The sequence below is a fragment of the Nomia melanderi genome, chromosome 4 (assembly GCF_051020985.1).
Source record: "Nomia melanderi isolate GNS246 chromosome 4, iyNomMela1, whole genome shotgun sequence".
Lineage (NCBI taxonomy): Eukaryota > Metazoa > Arthropoda > Insecta > Hymenoptera > Halictidae > Nomia > Nomia melanderi.
Window position 1 is genome coordinate 6,884,240 of NC_135002.1, and position 21,910 is coordinate 6,906,149.

At 44.4% G+C, this 21,910-nt stretch overlaps 1 protein-coding gene across 5 annotated transcripts in view; it reads left to right on the forward strand.

Moving 5' to 3' along the window:
• The window catches only part of SK (small conductance calcium-activated potassium channel), a 297,154-nt gene that overhangs the window by 261,887 nt on the left and 13,357 nt on the right, over nucleotides 1-21,910 (forward strand). For 4 of the 5 annotated variants that reach the window (XM_076367257.1, XM_076367255.1, XM_031994116.2 and 1 more), the window contains 5 exons: nucleotides 7,703-8,124; nucleotides 13,452-13,587; nucleotides 16,789-16,899; nucleotides 21,514-21,641; nucleotides 21,732-21,801. In XM_076367257.1, the coding sequence (XP_076223372.1) occupies nucleotides 7,703-8,124; nucleotides 13,452-13,587; nucleotides 16,789-16,899; nucleotides 21,514-21,641; nucleotides 21,732-21,801 (867 nt within the window). The remainder of the gene's footprint in view (nucleotides 1-7,702; nucleotides 8,125-13,451; nucleotides 13,588-16,788; nucleotides 16,900-21,513; nucleotides 21,642-21,731; nucleotides 21,802-21,910) is intronic. The other variant, XM_076367256.1, reaches the window with a different exon arrangement.

The window sequence follows — 21,910 nt, forward strand, 5'->3', positions numbered from 1 at the left end:
ACCGAAGTGCAGTTTGTTTCTTTCAGAATTTTCGTGTGACAATTAAAACTGCCAATGAAAATGATATAGTTTAGTGATATAGGATTAAAGCATAAATACTCTTTTCGATGTTTCTCTCGATATCAAATATAAAGGTATCGAATTGATCGTTTTAGCGTCAGATTAGTATTTTTCATTGTTTTCCTTGTGATATGTTTTGTTGGCGCTACTTTAAGTTGGCGAAGAATACAAAATTGATCTGTGCCGTAAATTCGCACGATGCACTGGCAGTGAGATAGTCATGAAATATTTGTAATCCTGTAAATGTTATACAGAAATTGTGAAATATTCGCGGCGGATAGCACGAAAGGGTGGTTTACACGAAGATTTTTGGCGGAACTAGCCCGCGCAAAATATTCCCTGGGATCCGGAAGCAATATATCGCGCGGTATCCTAGAAAGGCTCCATTAATCAACTAAATCCCGCTGGTGGCCCGTGTTTTTGACACATGCAAATTAAGATTCGGCCAGAAATATTCAGGATACTTTATCAGCAACGGTTTAACGCGAGCCGCTCGATCCGGGATAACTTTCAATCCCTTTTAATGTCTCATTCGTTCGCCATTCGGTGTGGATGATTTCAATGAAGCGTGCTAGAAATAAATTTAAACACAATAATCACCGTGAAAAATGAATTATCTGCAGTCAATATTTAATGAGTCATACCGTTATTGCGCACAGAGGTACGCATAACGCAATGCAGTCGCAAATATTGACAAACGTCGAATAACATTTCATTCCACACCGAATTTATTGGACTTCATAATCATTGAAATAAATTTCTCCTTAATCCTATTATGTGTAAAATAATCCAGGAAAGTTATAATTTCCGCGAAACAATGTGTACAACATTCATTATTGCCTGAGCAACGATTTAATAAACCTTGATCACTGATTTCGCTGTGAAGTTTACGTAAACTTGACAAGTAACCGATACCATTATAATATGAAAATAATGAAGTCATAATAGAGTTGCATATAAGTCGAAGAATGCAGCAAGATTAACTACCCATTTACTCGAGTCCACTATAAAGCAAATTACTCCGAGACTGTTATATTAAACAATATTAAACAATAGTAAATTTTCAATTCATTAGCCAACAAAATATAGAAAATACCTATAGTACAATAAACACAAAGTATTCTGTTGGTAATAAATTAACCACTGAATACAAAAAACGTAGACAGATCAATTTCATTATAAAACATAGATAAATATAGGTCAATCTCATCTTCCGTCAATTAATGGTTACTATCAAACTGAAATTAAATTACCACTCGTATATATGCTGCTTTCCTCCGAGAGGCTACGAGAAAAGCAGCAGCCAAGCCGCACGTTCCAACGAAGCAAACCGCGCAAAAGTAACCGCCCACCGATCCGTCTGCCGGAAGTCCTTCGCGACGCTGGTACATCGTCGACCGCGTAGGATCGTCTCTTTACGGCATCACAGTTAAGCGTACCTCGCTTAATTAAACGTAATGCTCCGTGGGCGTTCAGATCTACGACACTAATCCCGGTCAAAAGACGGCGGTACATACGCTCGAAAGCCGATTTGCCACCGGTTCGCGTATAAACGGGTCAGCTTGTCCGGAAATGGTGCACATTCGTCGGTGAACTCGCACGGAAAAGCGAGGATCCACGAAAATTCAGTCCCCGAGGGCTACTATCGCGGTGCGTCTCTTAAGTTTTCGTCCGCCCGATTCGGTTTGCGGCGGACGCGTCAAAGAACATCAAAGAAATCATCCGTCAAAGGGTTGAATCTCGCTCCCTCGTTTGCATTTCAAATTAATTGGCGAGCCCGACTCGGCTGTAGCGGGTGGCCTAATAAAGCGAAGGACGATCGAAAAATACGGCCTTGATTCTTCCTTGTCTGATTCTTCTTCTTCTTCTTCTTCTTCTTTTGTGCTTGGCTGTGTTGTCTTTTGGTGCGTATTGTCTTTATTTCATTGTGAGGAACATCTGGACTTTGCAAGACGTTTCAGAGGAATCGATAGTTGGATTTGAATTCCTTGTTAGCAGTTCATAAACCAGCTTTTACGATAAATTTATTTTTATGTAGGTATTTTCTTTTTACAGCTGAATAATGGTTAGCAAAGTGGTATTGCGAGTCTAAGCATAGAAGATAATAAAGAAAGAGGTTTCTGTACACGTATTGAACACTAAAAAGTCGACCCTGAAACCGCTGAAACAGCAGACGTTCAGATTTTCTATGGGGCAAGATACGAAACCATTTTTCGGCGTTTATTGCGTGAAGTAATGGGCTTTTATTTAAATCCCGCGGGTTTACGGCCCCCGATAACCGTCCCCTGTTCAATTCCCGTCTGCCTGGAAAAATGCTTGGATCAAGGAAGATAACCTTCTTACATTTTGATACATATAATATACAACGGAATGGGGTAATACAACCTACTGCTTCTGTCACACATAAGTAATATAACATCACTGAAAAACGTATGATCTTAAAGCAGCTTTAAAATAGATATCAATTTCACGAGAAAATTTTCCTACGTCCGGATATTCAGAAGCTTCAACAAAATTCCCTTTCATAAATCTTTACACGCGTACCTATGAAGTAACTTTCGACAACAGACATCTAATAATAGCTCATAAATCCTATCATAACGCAATTCGACTGAATACCTTCTTCAACTTCCATAACACAATTCATTAATTCTATATCTATCCTAAGTATCGATACACATTGTTATTACTCAAAACTCAACAGCAAATCCGAAAGAGTAAAAATATTACGTAAAACATTATTTCTTTGCAAGAAAACAGCTTTAAACCGAGTAATAGCGTGCCAAGTCATCAGGAACCGCTCTAATGGCGCGAGCCCCGCAAGATGGAGGCGGGAAAGATGTCGCTGCGGACGATATTTCACGGAGGAGCCGTTTAACCGTCGCAACAAAAGGGAATGTTATCGTCATTCGCGAAAACGATGAAAAGCAAAGCGTTATCGGCGTTAACGAAACTCCTCGGGTACTCGTTGTCCTGGACGTAACGATCTCGCCGTTGAACGTATTGGAAAAACGATACGCGTGGCCGCAGCGATGCAGTGCCCGCTCGTATTCGTTCGGCCGCGATACCGGCCGCGTTTCCCTACGCTTTCCCCCGGAATTCGAGATGATACGCCTTGACAACCCGTGCGTCACGAAACAATATCCCCGCGTCCGATCGGCTGACAGCGTGATAACTTGACCGAAAAGTAATATTTTCGGATGCTGTCGGATCGGGAGGACGAGCGAATCCGATATCTTCCGGCTACGTCAAGAGCCCGACCGGCTGAGTTTTAATATTCTTCGGAAGACAAAACTGATAGGTCGGAAAAATGTGCAGGAAAATAGCCGACTCTCGGATTTTATTGAATTTCCAGGAAGACAGAACACCTATCGTAGGGCTGACATTGACATTTAATTGTCGCGGAATTGATCGATCGTGAGAAACGAGGTCCGAGATTCTAGCTGAATGTCAAGGATTACTTTGTTCTGTATTTGCTCGACGCGATGATTGTTTTCCGCGAGATCTTGTTGAATAAGAAACGCCACTTCCATCGTCCTGTGTCAAGGAAAAATATCGAGGGTCTGCGATTATCCTAATTATGCAACGGAAGGACTCGAGCAAAGACGTTCCCAGTATTCTAGCGTTCCCGATAATCAATACGGAGTGTTCCGAGGAGTTCGAATGAAATTCGAACTTCAATTATTCGCATAATCTCGAGGGAAGGGAAGAACAGGAGCGGAAGTATCGTTGATTCTGTAGCACCGGCAACAATTTTTGTCTTTGTTTTCAAATTCCTCCTGTGATATTCCTTTTCATCCGTGATGCTGTTTTCTCTGCATTTATTTTATTTCGCGGGTTTGTTCAATGGAAAATTCTTCTTGTGCTTTCGTTGCATGGCATTTGCATCGTACTGCTCGAATAACCCGAAGCCTCTTAACGATCAATATACCTTGTGTCTACCAGAAAATAACGAAAAACCCAATGCAACCGTGAAATATTCAAGACGAAAGCGCATGAAGCAGATTGAACCGAACTTTCTCTGATTTAAAACACCTTGAACAACCAATTAGGATCCCGGTATCATTCGAGGGTGTCCCAAGGGCAGGTATCCCGATCGGAATAATCTCAAAGCGGACACGCCGGAACTTCTCCGAGGACTCTAGGCGCGCGGTTCAATTTGCTAATAACGAAGGAAACTCGGCCATAGAAGCGGGGACGTTCCTCCGAATCGAAAATCAATAAATCTGCCGCGGCGGGGGGGCAACGGGATGCATCACGGCCCGGGCACGGGGATTGCTACGTCGATCAACATGCCGCTCGTCGCCCCGTCGAGGACAACCCTTTCGTTTCGCCGCGCAGTCAGGTGATCCCGGCAAATCTGCGCATGCAAATCGTTGATAAACGACAATCAACAGGTGCCGAAAGGTCAACGGGCCATTAGGCTCGAATCCAACCGTCGGTGTTGCGAGCCGCTTGCTTTCCGGGACCACCTGAAATTCGTTAACGAGGGATCGGGACACTTTTCGGTGGTTAAATCCGAGCGCCGGCGTCGTAGAACCTCTCCTCCTGACTCTGTAATTCGACTGTTAACGTATTGAGTCAGGTATCCTCGTCTGGCGCTTAGTTAGCGATCTTCGGAGGGATTCCTCTTCGTTCTGCACACCTGTTCTCGCGATTAATCTTGCTGGTACCGTTTACTTGGTACATTTGCCTCGGAGATTAATGACAGATATTCTGTAGTTTTAATATATAAAGTCCCTTGGTAGCTTGGGTTTTGTTTGGCTCTTAACAGGCGAATGAATTTTTACGCAATGACCTGAAAATAGAAGTTTGCGTAAAGATCCACAGTCTATGTACCGCAAAATAATTTTATGTCATCGCTGAGCAATGCACTCGAAAAGGAATATTCAAATAAATTGCATCTGCCAATAAAACCAATCGACAGAGATGCAGAGGAATAAGGTAGTTAAGTAAAAGGAACTCGGTAGAATCGAAGAGTCCAACGATCATAACTCCGGATGTTATTCCCCGTGTTATTCCGCTGGCGCCCGACAGCCTCATTATTACCCCGCGAGAGTATAAGCTTAGCCCGGTCGCGAGAAACGCAAGCACCCAAAAATGGCGGTGCTCGAGAGCTCAAGCACCCGGGTGACACGCTTTCCCCGCGGCTCTTTTCACCGCTGCTCGTTGCGTCGAAACTAAGCCCACTCGTAAAAATACAAGCCGCCGCTATCAAAACGTCCGCGAGTGCATCCCGATAAAAGGTGTCCGCGAAATAACGCGGCGGCAGCGAGCGCCGCATGGAAAGAGGCAAAGCCGTGTGAAACGCGACGGCGTAAAGCTGCTTTTACGTCGCAGCTTCGATACCAGAGAAGTTAATAAGCTGATATTGCCCTCCGCTTCGTGGCTGTCGACGCGGCGAACTGGCAAAACGGGTTTCTCGCAATGCGTTTTGTTTGTAGCTTCGGCTACTTGCGTATGACCTACATGAATCCGATTCGATTGGCTACGAATAGCAAACTAGTAAATAGATCGAACTGGTATCAAAAACGAGACGAGGAAAAATGAAAACTGACCAATTTAGACCTGCATTCATTTGCCTAGGCACCAAACAGAGGATGTTCGATACCAGAGAACGTCGATTATGGTGTCGATAAAAGTAACTAGACTAAACTTAGTAAGTTTACTCAAACTAAAATTATCGCGCGATAATCGCGTTCTAACAAACTTCAATGAACTGTCCTAAATCCATCACGAACACGATCAAAACAAAGAAACGACAAGTGAAGCTTGAATACCCCATTCAATTTGATTCCTACAGATTCACTTCGATTTACAAATGACAAAGGCGCGTCTCTCGAGCCGACGATCATCGCTTCGCTCGCTACTTTGACGTAAACGTTTCCGTGCCGACACAACGTAAACGATTTCCACGCTTCGCTCTCGTCGACGCTCTTATCGTGCATCACAGCTGCGATGTAAACGCAGCCTAACGCGGAAGGCCGATGGAACGCGAACCGAAACTTCCGCCAGGACGCTCTTGTAACTCTCCCGCGATCCACTAACTGCGCCGTTGTAATTCGTTTTATCGACACGACCCGGCAGCCTATCCCGAGCCAGCTCGCGATCCTGCCCGTTGTCCTTCCAACGAATTATCCCTCGTAAAACGCACAAGTCGATGCACCGCAAACGACGCTACCGCGCCGGGGCTTTACGACGCCCCGTTCCCGGTCGGCCGGGTTCAGGAGCGAACCGTCCTCTCTTTGTTAACGCGACACCGTTCCGCCACCGGGCTTCCGGTTTCCGTTCGAACGTTTCAGAGACTTTTTGGCCGGCCGCCATGATTTAGTGTCCTCCACTCGTTGGGCTCTTTGGAACCGAGTTCCTGCGATTTTAGAGGCCTTTCGGAGATACTGTTGCCACCTGAATTAACCTTTCCCAACTGGAGTCCCGTTCGGTGGAATTGGAAGTATTCCGTCGGTGTGCACGTTATTTTATTGGAATCGATGCTTGAGGGGATAGAACTGTTATTTGACAGATAATTGAGAGGGTGTAGATGATGAAGCTGTCGACTGATCGATACTTTTTTATCTTAATGCATCGTGTATCGGCTAATTTTCAGAAAGCTGAATTCTGCGGATGCCGATTTTCAGCGAGATCAACTTATATCGCTATGTATAGAAAAACTCAAACATCATATTGCTATGTAGTATATCTTAAATAGATGATCAGTTCGAGTCAAATTTAATTTTTTCAAATGTAATTAGCAAAGTTGCACAGCTAAGTGTCTTCTTATAAAAACGAGATTTCTAGTGTGCAATGTGTTAATTGTTTAGGGTTTACGATGATGCGAGTATATTGCTGCGTTCATTTTGTAATGTTTCTCCTATTTCTCTTATAGCGAGCATAAATCGAGTTTCATCTCTGTTAAACATAATTTATTGAACGACGTTTCGCCTGTTTGGAAACTCGAGATAGAAGCTTCAGCATTTTTCAAAATAAAGTGGAAACACGCCAGGTTTGTTCTGTACACAATACGTGTCAGGTACAATTAAGTTGAAAACATTTCGCGCCGATAAAGCGCGCAACCGCGGGGCAGGCTGTCTTCTTTGAAAAAAGAAATTGTTTATTCGATCGGCACCGGAAACGAGCGGATGCCTCACGGGAGCCACCAAAGACAGCGTTGCACCCGCGCCGTGATCGGGGATAGAAAAACGGAAGCTTGAAAAACGACGGTCCCGCGACAGAGCACAAATAATGCGACTTATCTACGTCCGCCACGCATTTTCGCTGGAGCTAACGTATTATAGTAATCCTGCTCGAAGCTGTCGGATCACATTCCCAGGGAGGCAATCTTGTTTTTTCGAACAGACCACCGATAAACAACATTAACGAACTCGAACCTAAAATACGAACGAAAACATCTTTGGAAAACTTCGACGAAATTTAATCTGAAATAAACAAACATTTCGAAAATATCCATCTAACACACATTCACCTTTCTTTATACTTTCAATTATCTGGAATCATTAGTGTCAAAAAAACGATTCTACTTCACTTTGGATTCTAGATGATCGACTATAGATATATAACTTTGCTCGTTGTAAGGACGAGTTTCTTTTTCTCTTGATTAATGTATCGTGATTATTTCTGTTGACAGTTGTTCATGATCGATAACTGCGCGGACGATTGGCGGATCGCGATGACCTGGCAGAGGATCGCGCAGATTACGCTCGAGTTGGTAATCTGCGCGATCCACCCGATCCCAGGGGAATACTACTTCTTGTGGACGACCAAGCTGGTGAACAAGGGCGGTGACTTCGGCTCGAAATGGGTACCGTACGACGTCACCCTCTCGCTGCCGATGTTCTTCAGACTCTACCTCATCTTTCGCGTTATGCTGCTGCACTCGAAGCTGTTCACCGACGCCTCGTCGCGCAGCATAGGGGCCTTGAATCGTATTAACTTCAACACCAGGTTCGTCCTGAAAACCCTGATGACCATCTGCCCGGGCACCGTGTTGGTCGTCTTCATGGTCTCGTTATGGATCATCGCCTCTTGGACGTTACGCCAGTGCGAGAGGTGAGAGTGCAACCTTAACCTTCTTCGTCGCAGGATTCGCCGAATAAATCTGAATAAAGAAATTACGTTAATCCCGTCAAACTTTCGATCCAAGTTTTCTGATTCTCAAGATTTTGTAATTGAGAAAAAGGTACCTATGTATCAAGCATTAATCCAATAGGAAAGTTTCTATGTATTCTTCATGATAGTATTGTCAAATATCAGATGAATCTATTACCGAAGTTATGCCCCGAAATTGGAACCCAACTTAACTGAAAATAACCCCAATAATACAGTTGTTGGTCCCGTGTTCATGGGATAAATCACTCGAAATCATTGACAAGTTTGTTAAAAAATATTAAAACGTAACAGTTGTCGCGCGAATATTGTGACATCCCTTCGCGGTACCTGGCATCGACCGCAATTCGGAATATCGCAGACTGAGCAATATTCGGAAATGAAGCGAATATAGCATCCAAATGTCCAATCTGAAATTCGAGAATCTTCAAACTGAAAAACATTATGTATTTCACCATACGACGATATCGAACGACAAAATGAAGAACATTCTTCAACTATCAAAACGTCCATTCACGCGTTTAGCATTTAACCGCGGGATAGTTCAATCTTTTTACCGCGTTACCGCTGGAAACCGAGACCTCCACTCGACCGGCAACGCAAAACCGCGCTTTTTACCAAACCGGAAGCTACCGGTATCCCGTTCGGACTACTCATCGGCGCTAACAGGCTCTCCAGGCAAATCTTCCCCCGGAACAAGGGCATAAATCACGGCCGCCGTGATATCGGCCGGTCGGAGAGGCTCGAGCCGTTAAAACGGCAATAGAGGATTTAGTACGTCGCGCGTGGGGGCGGCAGAGGGTTGGCTCGAGATTGCTAGTCCGCGTATAATTAAATTCTCCCGCAAATAGCACAGGGCCGATTTAGGGAAACTGCGGAGGGCGCGGGGCGATCAATCTTCGCGGGCCAATCGAGGACCTCTCGCGAAGGGACCTCTTGTATTCTTTCTTTCGCTTCGACGGAAACGAATAGGGGCTTGCCGCTTCTCCCTTCAAGCCGATGAACAACCAGTGGCGACTTCCGGTCTTCCTTAAACCCATTCGAGACCACGATTTTTCTCAACTCCAGAGAAAGCTACCGAATGGATCGAACTGACCCATTCCTAAATTCTTTTTCCCCAGTTATTGAAAAGGTAACCGATGTTTCTTTCAGAAACGAATAAGGAAATTGACTTAGCAGTACGCGAGCTGAACCATAAATCAATTGAAATCTCAATGGACGCGCTCTTGGAGTTCTACGGAAAAATTAGAACCATCTTGCGTGCTCGGTGATAATGTTAAAAATAGCCCTTTAGAGTCAAGACTCGAAATCGTTACTTTTGCTGTTCATACTCCGTGATTCCAGGTTACTGATATATCATTAATTATTACTATGTTAAAGATATTCTTTATTATTAATATATCATCAATTATTACTATATCAAAGATATTCTTTATTATTAATATATCATTAATTATTACTATATCAAAAATATTCTTCATTATTAACCCTTTGCGAACGAAGATTCTTTGAAATGTACAAAACCTTCGGTAGATGAATTTAAATTATACATCGATCGCTTAATTGATAGGAAAACAGGAAACTACGTGCTAATCTTGTGCTGTTTCACTAAATTAATCATTTGTTCGCGACATGGTCTTCCAAATACGAACATCTGATCTCACCGGGATGTCGACATTCGTCCGTAAAGGGTTAATATATCATTACATATTAATTTATTCTCCCTTTATTTCGCAATATATTCCCTTCTGAATTTGATAAATCAACGACATATCGTCGTTCAGCGCTGTAAGAGTTAAATGAGACGTATCGGCTCGCCGGGATGAAAGGCCGCGTTGAATTTTCAATCAGTTATAGAAGTTGTGTTGTCTGTCCGTCGACCGGCATCCACTTCCGTGGGCTTCGTTTTCTTCCTCTTCCCGCTAGTTCCCGGAAGTACCCACCAACCGACGGGAACTTCCGAGGATACCCCATTCACCCGGACGAGATACCGGGAATTTATAACGTCGGCCGCTTTGCTAGAAACGATCTCGAAAGATTGGTCGACCAGGGGGGACGCTGAAAATTTCATCTGGCAACGGAGCGGAGGTTATTAAAGCGGTTTCGTGTTTGTGCGCACTCGCTGATTAAGCTGTCGTTCGCCGGGGATTAAAGGGCAGACCTAGCTTCAGCGGGAGGATGTTTTTCAAGGTTCTGCTTTGTTAGAATATTACGCGCGCCCGCGCCCCGTTGCCGCCCGGTAATTTCTGTGTTATCCGGTTCAGCGTAATATCGTTCGATCCGACGCACTCCTTTTTTGCTTTCCATTGTAATCATCCGATTTTCTGTGGACCCACGTCGCGCTGATATTTGCCAAGCTTCGGAATGACGCGTTCAAGATGTTTCATTGGAGATTGAATTTTTTCTTAATAAGAAATTTGGAATATCTAAGATACGAATATCAACGAGCAGAATTGTCAATTGAAATATACGTAGAAATCGAGAGAAATGTGCGCGACGTATCGAGGAAGATGAATCAATTCAATTTTAGAATACTCCCGGTCAAGATTGTTTCGATTACTTCAAATTTCTTTTTGCATAACGTGAATCGTAATTTGAATTAAAACTGTATTTCCGATACGAAAATATTCCTAAGAGCTGTCGGAGATACCCTCAACGATGGCGGCTCCAAGTAACGCGAAATTGGCTCTCAGTCCGCGATTCCGTCGTTCTTATCTCGTATTCCAAATCCAACGAACGTAGCTTTCGAGCGGAGCTTCCGGTTTCATAGAAACGTTACCGTAACGATGAGAACATAAAACTTATCCCCTCGCTGTCAGGAATCTGGCCACTCGAAACGGCGTTTCATCCTGGTCGTTGCTTCGTTCAATTTTTAGGGACATCGGCCATCCTCCGCGGAATGGTTTCCTCTACGTTCAAATTTCCGGTGATCCCGCGCGGAATTAGAATTTCAGACATGGCGGACGGGAAAGCCGACGCGCTGCTCGAAAGAAACGCCCGGAGGAGTCGCTGGTCCCCCGAGATCCATCGATTCGAAAGCCCTGAAAAGCTTCCTGCCGTTTCCTCTTGCCTTCACGTGTACAAAATAGCGGCGTCTGTATTTCACATGGATCTCTCCCGGACGTGGCAGTAAAGTTCGAAGGTCACTGTAAATTTCTCGCTGAAATAACGGCGTAACGTTGATGGGGCTGTCCGCACGCCGAATTTATAGGGAACCCTCGCGGATATGAGGAAATTACGGCCCCTTTCTTCATCGACGAACGAATTGAACTGAGGAATTCGCGTTGCATCGATCGCTGGAACGCTTTCGTGCGTGTCAGCAACGGTGCTCCCAGATGATTCGACTTCGCGACGATTCTGACTGGATCATTTCGGAATCTGAGCTTACACGTAGCCATTTTAATCGATCAGTTTACTTTGAATTTCAGAATAGAATCTGTTCTTTTATATTTCGAAACCTGAGACCTACACGTGGCCATTTGAATTTGCTCTTCTATAATTTGTACATCTGGAGATACTTCCAATTGTACTAAAACGTTCTGAAAATTAATACTTTATAGATAGACACCAGGGAAACAAAAGAAAAGCTAAAAGATCGGATGAAGACAATGGTTCAATAGAATATCCTTCCGAACGCTCGAACTCCCGAACTCCCCATCGAAATGGAACAATCAACGGACATCTTGAAACTGCGAAAACCGTATTAGCCGAGAGCACTTATCGGGAACGGAAAGGTTGCCGTCGTTCACGACGATAACTCCGCGGAAGAGAAGATACCCCGACCTCGGAGCCAATAAACTCCGCTCGGTCCACCGAATATTACGAAAAATATATAATTTCGCGAGAAGGTCGGATGCTCGCGACAAGGAGAACGGTTCCGCCGAACTTTTACGGCCGCTCGCGGATCGCGGCGCGCCATTCAGGAAAACCGTAACGATCCGCGGCGGCTCGTTTCCATCGTGCAATTTATTCAGCGGCGAGTGGGAGGAAACGGTTTCTTGCTCATTTTCGAAAAAATTCCCTCGTTTACCCGCCGCCGTTCCTGCGGCTTCAATTATTTTGAGAGGGTCGGGGTCACCGCGGCTTTCGGAGCTTCGCGGGACACCGCACGGCTGCGCGATTCAATTGCTCGCCTCTAATGGCGGTACGTAATTAAAAAGGAGACCGGGATCGATCCAGAAATTCGAGGAAAAAACCGACGACGTTACTTCCCGCGATGATCCCCCGCTCGGGACGCGATATTGGATACGGACAACTGGACGATCCCCTAATTGACAAATTCAATTTCCGTCGGAGCCACTGCTACTTCCGGCTGGCCGTGAAAGAAGCAACGTTTCAATGGAATCTGACGCAACGCTATCCGTCCTATTAGATCGACTACGCTCGCCGATTAATCCCCGCCTGCCTGCCTGTTATTTTCATGTTCGATTTCCGATAATGAATTTCGTGGCCGCAACCGACAAGACGATACTTCGTTACGCGCATTCTAACGAACGGTGAATCAGAATTTAATGCCGCGGGATTGTTCCGACTGAACTCCTGTAATTAAAACCGCGCGACGGGATTAACCTTCGAGCACTGTCCTCGGTAATTTAACAGGGACTCGGAGTTTGTTGATCGGTTCTTTTGTCTTTCGAATGCACGAGGTAATAGAATTCTGATGATATCGATGTTTAATCTTGATCGTAATTCGATGCCAGCTTCGGTGCAATCTGATTTGAGAAATATTCGTGCAGAAATTCTACTACTAGGATTATTCTGGAGTCTAATTCTACATCGATAGATCTGTAAAAGTGTACAATTCAGAATAGAAACTTACTTTGGTCATTAACAATTTCATCAGATAAAAGAGAATCTAAGGTACGTATGAGAGAACTTGGGAAAATGTTCATTTTATCGTGTCCCATTCAATGTTTACGAATTCAAGAAGATTGCCCGCGAGAGACGAAGCTCGAGGGAGGAAATCAGACGAACTCAGTGAGGAATGCGTGGGAAATGATATAACGATAATAAGAGCGTAACAGGTTTGATTAATTGTACACGAGGAATTGCCACGTTACTATCAGAGAACACGGCAGCTAATCCATTAAACCTCTTAGAAATCCCGCGGAGTCTCGTCGCCGGTAATTTTCGTAATAAAAATGGCAGCCGAGATTGCGCTGTTTCCGGTGACACGGGCGGAAACGCTTAGCCGCGGGGAAATATGATTATTCCGTCGCCGCCTGAACGTACCCTAATATTTCAGCCTGTTTTCTCTTCTCTGGCACCAGGTTCCACGACGAGGAGCACGCGAATCTCCTTAATGCTATGTGGCTCATCGCAATCACGTTTCTGAGCGTCGGTTTCGGCGACATCGTACCCAACACGTACTGCGGTCGAGGTATAGCCGTTTCCACTGGAATAATGGTAAGGCCAGACTCAAAGTTTAATACCGGATGTTTCCGCGAGATTTGTAACCGCCACACATCCCCTACTATTAAGACGACTCCTTAACAAGGCACCTTGATAATCGACCACACGGGAATACGTTGAAATCCTCCTACAGAACTTTCTGCTCCTACCATAGAAGCACCTTGTTCCCTTGCTTTTACGAGACGTAACCCCTTAGTTTTCGCTTAGAATAGAGTAGACTGTATAGACATTATAGCAGCTTTTAGACGAGTGCCGAAGTTCCGTCGGTTTCAGCGTTACCTGTCAGATAGTTTTCTTTAAATTGCATTCCAATTTACGCAAACTGCAATATTAGTATAGCGATTCGTGAATTAGTAAAGCGGAGGCTTCGGAATTTTATCTGGAAAGTATCTATTATTAAAGTTCACGTACATCGCGATTGTTAAATGAGCTTCGGAAACCATAACGAATAGTTACAAAGAGGCACATCGCTTGATAATTCGAAAGAATAGTTAACATCCACTTGACGAGACATTGAACCACAGAGCTAATTGCAGAAATTGCGGGAGCTCGTGAAACAACCGTGTCCGTCGACACTTAAATTACTCGATAATCGTCCGAAGTACATTTCGATGTCCTCGCAGGCTACTAAAAACCGCCTGAATTTCCGCACTCATTCAATAGATGGCATTAATAATTCCAGGTGACTCGATCTCTTCGTCGAATGTCCGCGAATAAAAATTGACGAGACATTAACCGAACTGCTCCGAACGACCTCGATCTCTGTCCCCGGCGAAATGGACACGCGTTAACGCGTTCCGAATGTCGAATTATGTACCCGAGGCGCGGCTTAATCCGAGGAAACGGAAGATCCAGCGAGTTCTATGCACGGAACGTTGCCAGGCTAAGGGTTATCGACCACAGCGTCGCGGCAAGTGGCAGTTACGATGCACTTGGACCGACACTTCGTCACGATAAACGCTACACCGGCTCCTAATCTCCCCGTTGGGAGTCCTCTAGTTTCCTTATTGTTATTGCATCCTCGGCTCGATGCTAATTCGCCGATTTAGGGCTAGCAGCCGTGAATCGCTAACCAATTTAGCCGGCGCGACGCGGCGCGGCGCGACGCGGAGACCCAGTCAATTCCCCGTGAAAATTCCGCTCAACGAGCGCATCCACTCCCGCGGAATCCAAAACGACGACGTTTCCGGTCCTTTGCGTTTATCGCTTTCGCCAGCCTTATTACGGGCCAATTTTTCTAATGCGGTTGGGATATAATCAGCATGCAAACGATGAACCATCATCGAAATTCTTCATCCGCCGCCGCTGAGACGCTTAACGCGGTTTCCTGTGTGACTTCTCGCCGCCATTTCGAATTTCTTCGACTGTGCATCTATGGTTCGAACGGTTAGGCTTCCGTAGAATTTTCGTTATCTTTAGGAAATGACGATTAACCCTTTGCCATCGGCAATAGCTTTCATGAACTATTCATTATTTTCCAATGAGGTGCAAACATATGTTATTTGCAAATAGCGTAACGGAAAATTTAGTATAAATTAAGGAAGTATTTTATTTCCACGTTACGTACGATTCTGTGAATGTTAATATCGAATTTGATCATTTCGCTAAGTTGAATCGAGAGAATCGCTTATCTAGTGCAAAGGGTTAATGTCCTACATGTAGCATTAACTGTAGAAGATTAGGTATTTTCGAAATTCTGAAATCTTCGTCCGATAGAATCGAAAATATTTTAGTATTATTTCTAATTGGGTCGCGGTTAGTCAAAATTGTATGTAGAAAACGTAGAAAACGAGGCTGTCGGCGTTATCAATCGGTAAACGGAATTTTCAAAGTTTTACTCGAGATCCGGAGTGTTGAATAATTCCAGCACCCGGACGTTACGTTCCCGGACATTCCCGTGAAATGCCGTTTTAATACACTTCGAGCACCCCAAGGCTGACCGAATCGAGCGAATACAGCGTGCTTCGCGGAAAAATTGGATCGGATATAGGTGAATTATTCAATTTGAAATGGTCGCCTTATAAGAATCACTTTGTATGGAAGTCTGGCTCGATCCTTCTTCCAAATCCGCCGCTATATTGCCTGTGGCCTGCGGATTCTGCTGGCGAATCGGTTTTGCCGTCGCGTCGCGTTTGCGTTCCTCGGAGGACGTTGTCTCGCCTCGTGTTACGCTTCGCAGCCAAACGCGAATATGATTTTGCTCCTCGGCACGTAAAGGACGAAATTTGTCTGTAATTAAAACGGGCCGCGCCGTTAAAAGGGGTGCCTCGTTGTTTTTCGCGCGGCTAACTTCGACTCAGAAAGAAAAAAAAAGGTCCTTTCGTCGGACTCGTAGGATTTCCTTAAGAGGATTCCTGACCTAGGCAGCTATGGAAGTTAAAATAAACTTTTCTCGATGCTAGCTTGGCCATAATAGTCAGTTAAGCGATTCGGAAGTTGCTGCTTCGCAGTATTTTCGAGAAAATTCCACGAAATCTTCATTTTCATAGCGATTACTTTCTGCTATCCTACGCTCACTTCTCTAGAAACTGTTCTACTTACTAAACTAGTGATCACGATTACCTAAGCTTCAAGTATTACCTCCAAAGATCTACAAAACAAGATCGCTAGTATCGATTCATCAAACTTATTCCGCTTAACACTTAAAATTCTCCAATAGTTTCTAATAGAATCATCTAGCGCTAACGAAAGGCTACGTTTTGCTTCAATCGAGTATCACGTAAAGCTTCAAAGGAAAGTCTGCATGTCTTACGAAATTCCTCGAACTCCAATCGACGGATATTTATGTAGTTACATCGCCTTTGAGAAGCGATTACTTCTAGCCGTCTGTTTCAGTGAAGCGTAGATACGCTTAGCTCCATCCACGTATCAAACGCAATTGTAATGCTCGAAAGTTTCAATCGTCTTTTTCATTAGCAACTGTACTGATCTTTCTTTCAATATCTCCCACAGCCTAACGTTATTTCTAAAGAGAACGAAAAAAAAAAAGAAAAGGAAACGCCGTGATAGAAATGTGACGGACACGCGCAGATGCGGTCGGTTCTGTTTCTTGTTTACAGGCTGTCCTCGTAGGTGGCAGGGAACTCCGAAGATTCAATTAAATTAGTTCGTAATTAGAGCGGCCGCCGCTAGTTTCGTAATTAAATGTACAACAGATAGCTACGAGTTCACAGGTACGTTTCACGGTGTTTTTAGGGCGCCGGATGCACGGCCTTGCTGGTGGCGGTTGTTTCCAGGAAGCTCGAGCTCACAAGGGCGGAGAAGCACGTTCATAACTTTATGATGGATACGCAATTAACGAAAAGGGTAAGACGCCGACCGCTCGTTACATCCTTGCGGGGATTGCTGAACAATACGTACGTGTTACGCTGCCGCTCCTGTGACCGTGGTGTTGCCCAAGTTTTTACGTTCGTGGCCTGCCCGCCAACCCCACGTACCGTGAAAACGGAACGGCGCGCCGGCCCTCCGATAAAAACTGTTCTCCCGTTCCTCGATCCTTCCTCCATGAAGTTATGTGCCGCGACAAGATGGGGGCACTTCCGTCAACTGTAAAAACGACAGAAAAAACGAAAGGAATAACGGGGATACAGCCGTTTAACGACGGTCCGCGAATAGACACGGGAACTCACCGGACGTCCTTGTAAAACGGAAACGGTAAAGGTCCCGGGGAAATGTTCTCGAGAGAAACGGCGGGGAATAAAGTAGAAAATTTGAACAGTTTCAACACTGGCCGTACTAGCTACTTTTTCTGCCGTAACCAGTCGAGTCGCTGGCTACAAAATAAAGGTAAACAAGTTGGACGATCAGTTTGTTTTAGTGGAAACGGAAACGAAAGGAAAGGGGACAATTGAAGAGCTGATTAATCGGGCAATGTAGAGATCAATGTTGAATAAACGAAATGAGAACGCAGAATTTGAAATCTGGTACGGTTAGCGTTAATCCATGTCGAGGCATCGCACGAAGAATTTTATGTTTGATTTTGTTCGCTTTATGGAAATATGTTGTTTCTCGTGTTCGTCTGTGGGCGTGATAAAAGACTGTTTAGTGTTTTTCTTAGTGGACTGTTATAGTAGACAGATCGGTCATTTATTTTGTATTTTCTTCTTGTTTTGAAGTTTGTTTGTTATTGTTTTGTTTATATCCGCCTCCATCCTGTCGGGCCTGAGAAGTATGCACTTTGTGGATGAAGGGTCAGGGAGCGGGGCAGCGGTCTTTGTCATGGGCCAACGCGTTACTCCGTTCTTACGTGAACACCGGTTGACGGGCAGCCTCACGAAAATCAGTCTCTCACGTGACCAGCACAATGTATATTGGTATCGTTCTGTCGTTTGTCAGAATTTTGTTGTAACCGTTAAGATCCTTTGTGCTGAATGTAAGGGCTTCGTTGAAGTTCGTTGTGAAGCAATCGTCTGGTCCCGAATGTCAGGCTGTGGCGAAAACGTAGAACAACGATGGGAATTGAGTTTCTGGTACGATTTCCTCGTGATTGTGATTCGTTGGTTACCACTGTGATTCTCGTTTATTCGTTCAAGGTGAGAACTATCGTGAGCTCCTTGCAAACGAAACCCACGAAACCATATTCTCTCTTTTTTTTCTCATTTTTTTCTTGACAATTACGTACAACACACATTACCCGGAGAAAGCAACAAGGACACCACCGACGAAAAACGAATGGAAATATTCAAGGATCATTGGTCAGAGTCCATCGTGTCATTCTCATTACACATGAAATTTCAGGTTAAAAACGACAGTCGCGTGACAGTGACCCCTGTATTGTCCCCTTTCACCGGATCTTTCGAGTGCAACATTGCCACCGAAACTGTACATTGAGAAATTTACGCGCTCCGCCAGGCCGGTCGACAAACGCTCGTCGAATAGACAGCGTCGCGAGTCATTCCGAGCTGGGCTCGATTAAAATCCAGCCATGCCCGATTGCCCGCGACGTTCTTGAAAAGTCGCGGGGACGAACGAATTAATTCCGCCGGGCATAAACTGAAGGGCTGCGAGCTTTCGTTTTGTTGCGCCCATTAACCGGGCAAACTTTCCCCGGCTGAATTAAAACTTCACAACCAATTATTTTCAGCTCTTTCCCCGCGCAATTCCGGCTCGGTACTCGCCGTCTACTGTCGCCGAACACTTTAACCAATTCCATGACGATGTACGTTGCGAGCAGCGCTCGGGAAGAGTCTTGCAGCGGACTGTCCGAAAACAATTCATTCTACGCGAGATTTAATCTTCGCTGATCGTTTGTCGTTTTCTCGATGGTGCCTCGACAGAATGGGACGAAAAGTAGATATACTTCCGTTCTCAAGACTCCTGCGAACTGGCAGATTCGACGAAAAAACGAAATACGAGGCGAAAGATCAAGAAGATTTAAGGTAACGACAAGAAATGTCTGGCCGAACAGAGAAAACCGAGGATTGGAGAGACTATTCAACAAGAAAGAAAGCTGGCCGGCTGTCCTCGAGTTCATCGTGCCTCTCGACGGGCCCGAAACAGGTCGTCCAATGTGTCATTGTCATTTTTATCCGTTCTTGATGGTCGAAGTGTCGCGATCGATCCGGCCCGGGGTCAGCCGTCGGTCCTCGAACGAGAGAATCGCATCTTGCGAGACAAAGGCGGCGGCAACATCGATCCCCGCGGCCGTCGCAGAAAAACTTGAGAAATGAGGGGAAGAAGCTGCGACGACAAGGGGGCTGAAATCATTGGTCTGACCGGAAATCCATTTTCGAATCCCCCGATCGCGCCGGGTCTCGCGTTTCACTGCCGCCCGCGGTTCGATGGAAAATTCATTCGTTCGAACAATTTCGTTCCGGTCGCGAATCTAAATGAATTCCATGGCAATTAATACGGGCGATTATTTCAAGCGGAGGGTTGATCAAGTATTTAAAAGCGTCTGAAGTTGACAAATGGCATGTGAACGACAGCCGTCTCGTTCCTGCGCCGCGATCGAAGACTTTAGCCGCGGACGATGAATTAGCAAACAGCCTGACGATATTTGCAAACCACGGAAATATCAAAGTGTAACGGCTATAAGAGCCGCGGTTACGAAACCGACGAGAACTTCCCGGTGTTTTCTTTAAAACGACTCGGCTGTTTCGGTGTAGAGGTCTTTAGAAATTTAGTTTGAAAGATGATGTTACCTGGGAGTATTATGAATGTAATTCGCTATGTGATTATGAGTTTTATAAATTTATCATTGTAAATAGTGTAAATTTTGATATAATAATTGCCTGTGCGATTAGAAATGCTATAAATTTATGATTGCAAGTATAATTTTCTGTGAATTAAATATCTATTAGCGACGATAGCGTACATTGATGACACACGGTAATTTCATTTGGTAATTTTTTCGTAGAGAACGCGGCTGTTGGAGACATGGCTGTCGGAAGCATGTCAGAGCGCGAACTGTCCGGACAGTGTATGCAATTTACGATGAACAGATTCGTGAAACGGAATGCGGAAACTGAAATTTTAAGTAGAGACAAATCGTTTGTAAGCCGACGTAGAGTTTAGCTTGTAATTTTATTTTGATTTCATCCGAAAATAGGTCAACGTTATGTTTTTATTTTTTAAAGAGATACACGTTCTTTTGTTTTCAAAATGTCACTGGTTTTTTATTATTTTCCAATTAAGCTCGTGTTACACGGGCTACATTTCATGTTTTGTTGCTCGGTTTTCGTGAACGGCGGCACCATTGTTACCGGCAATAAATAAATCCCGAATATGCCCGCCTTCTATCGACCGTTATCGATTATCGAGCGTTCCCGGGGACGATTATCGGACGTTCCGAAAATTGAAGTTCCTCAATCGGTGTGATTTATCGCAGCGAAAGTATCGAATTTTTCTCTGACAGTATTTTTGAAGCTCGCGATAAGCGTGATTGGGCAACAACTTTGAAACGTTGAAACGGGTTAACGAAGTATCGATTGGATATTTCAGAATGGACGAAATCAGGTAACGCCATGGAGTTTCGGTAATCTGTGTTTCTCTTATTCTGGTGTTAAGTTTCTTTTAAAAAGTTTCAGGAACTGCACGCGTAAACACGGTGAGTAAAAACGACGACAGCCTAGAATGCCTGATTCATTTTAATTTCGAATAGACGAAATGTTCGAACTGTCGCGTCGTTGCTTGATGTAAGATAATCGCGAAATGGAATATTTCTAAAATCGTTCCCCTGTGTTTCCGAACGTTTACAGAGCTTGTTTGAACAACGGTGATTTGAGTTGAACGAACACGCAATAGATGTACTGATAGAGGCTTCCATTTGTTTCATTTAAACGCCCCTCGTTTCCCCCGGATTATCGAAACTCCTATGTAACAATTATCCTAATTTGCCAACGGAAACATGTTAAATGTATTAACTGTGTGCCAATTAATAATGCAATGAAATATTTTCTTTGTTTCCCACGCAAGGACTACTAAAGTAAGTGCTCCTACTTTTAGCGGTTTTCGAAGTAATAGAGAAGAATGGAACAGGTAAGACCAATTAGCCCATTATTAACACTAGCTGTGATTAAGAGCAACAATCATGATACCACCAAGACAAGACAAAAGTTCTCAGCAACGAAACTAACTGCACGCTTTCCGAACAAATCACCGAAGCCACGTTCATTTTTCAATGTACACCGCAAACTGCTAGTTCCGTACACCATTTTATCGAAAATGTACTCGATCTAGATCCCATTTGAACCAAAAAAAAAAAAAAAAAAAATAATAAAAATAAAGAAAAAACAGAAAAAAAGAAGGCAATGAATATCGAACACAGACCTACAAAGAGGTATGAAATTGCAACGATTAGCTCGATTCAAAACGAACCACAACACGAAGGAATAAAGCCGGATCGATAGCCAGCGTTGTTTGTAGGAAGGAAAAACAAAAGACTCCGGGAATAATCGTGGCGCCAATAATTTGTTCCAGCTAAAAAACGCCGCAGCCAACGTGTTGCGCGAGACGTGGCTAATTTACAAGTACACACGGATCGTGAAACGTGTCAATCCGGGACGTGTTCGAACGCACCAGCGGAAATTTCTGTTGGCTATATACGCGTAAGTCAATAAACTGACTCCTGATTGACACCCGTAGCCTGGCCTGCGCCCGGGGCAATTAATATCCGCATCCGTAACGCAAACTTTCAGGCTCAGGAAAGTGAAAATGGATCAGCGAAAATTAATGGACAACGCCAACACCATCACGGATATGGCCAAGGTATACTCGACCGAAAAGATTATGCCCCGTGTGCGCGTGAAAGCGAAATCCTCAAATATTTCCGTACCCGTGTCCATTCAAAACTGCACTGGAAAAATATATACGTCTG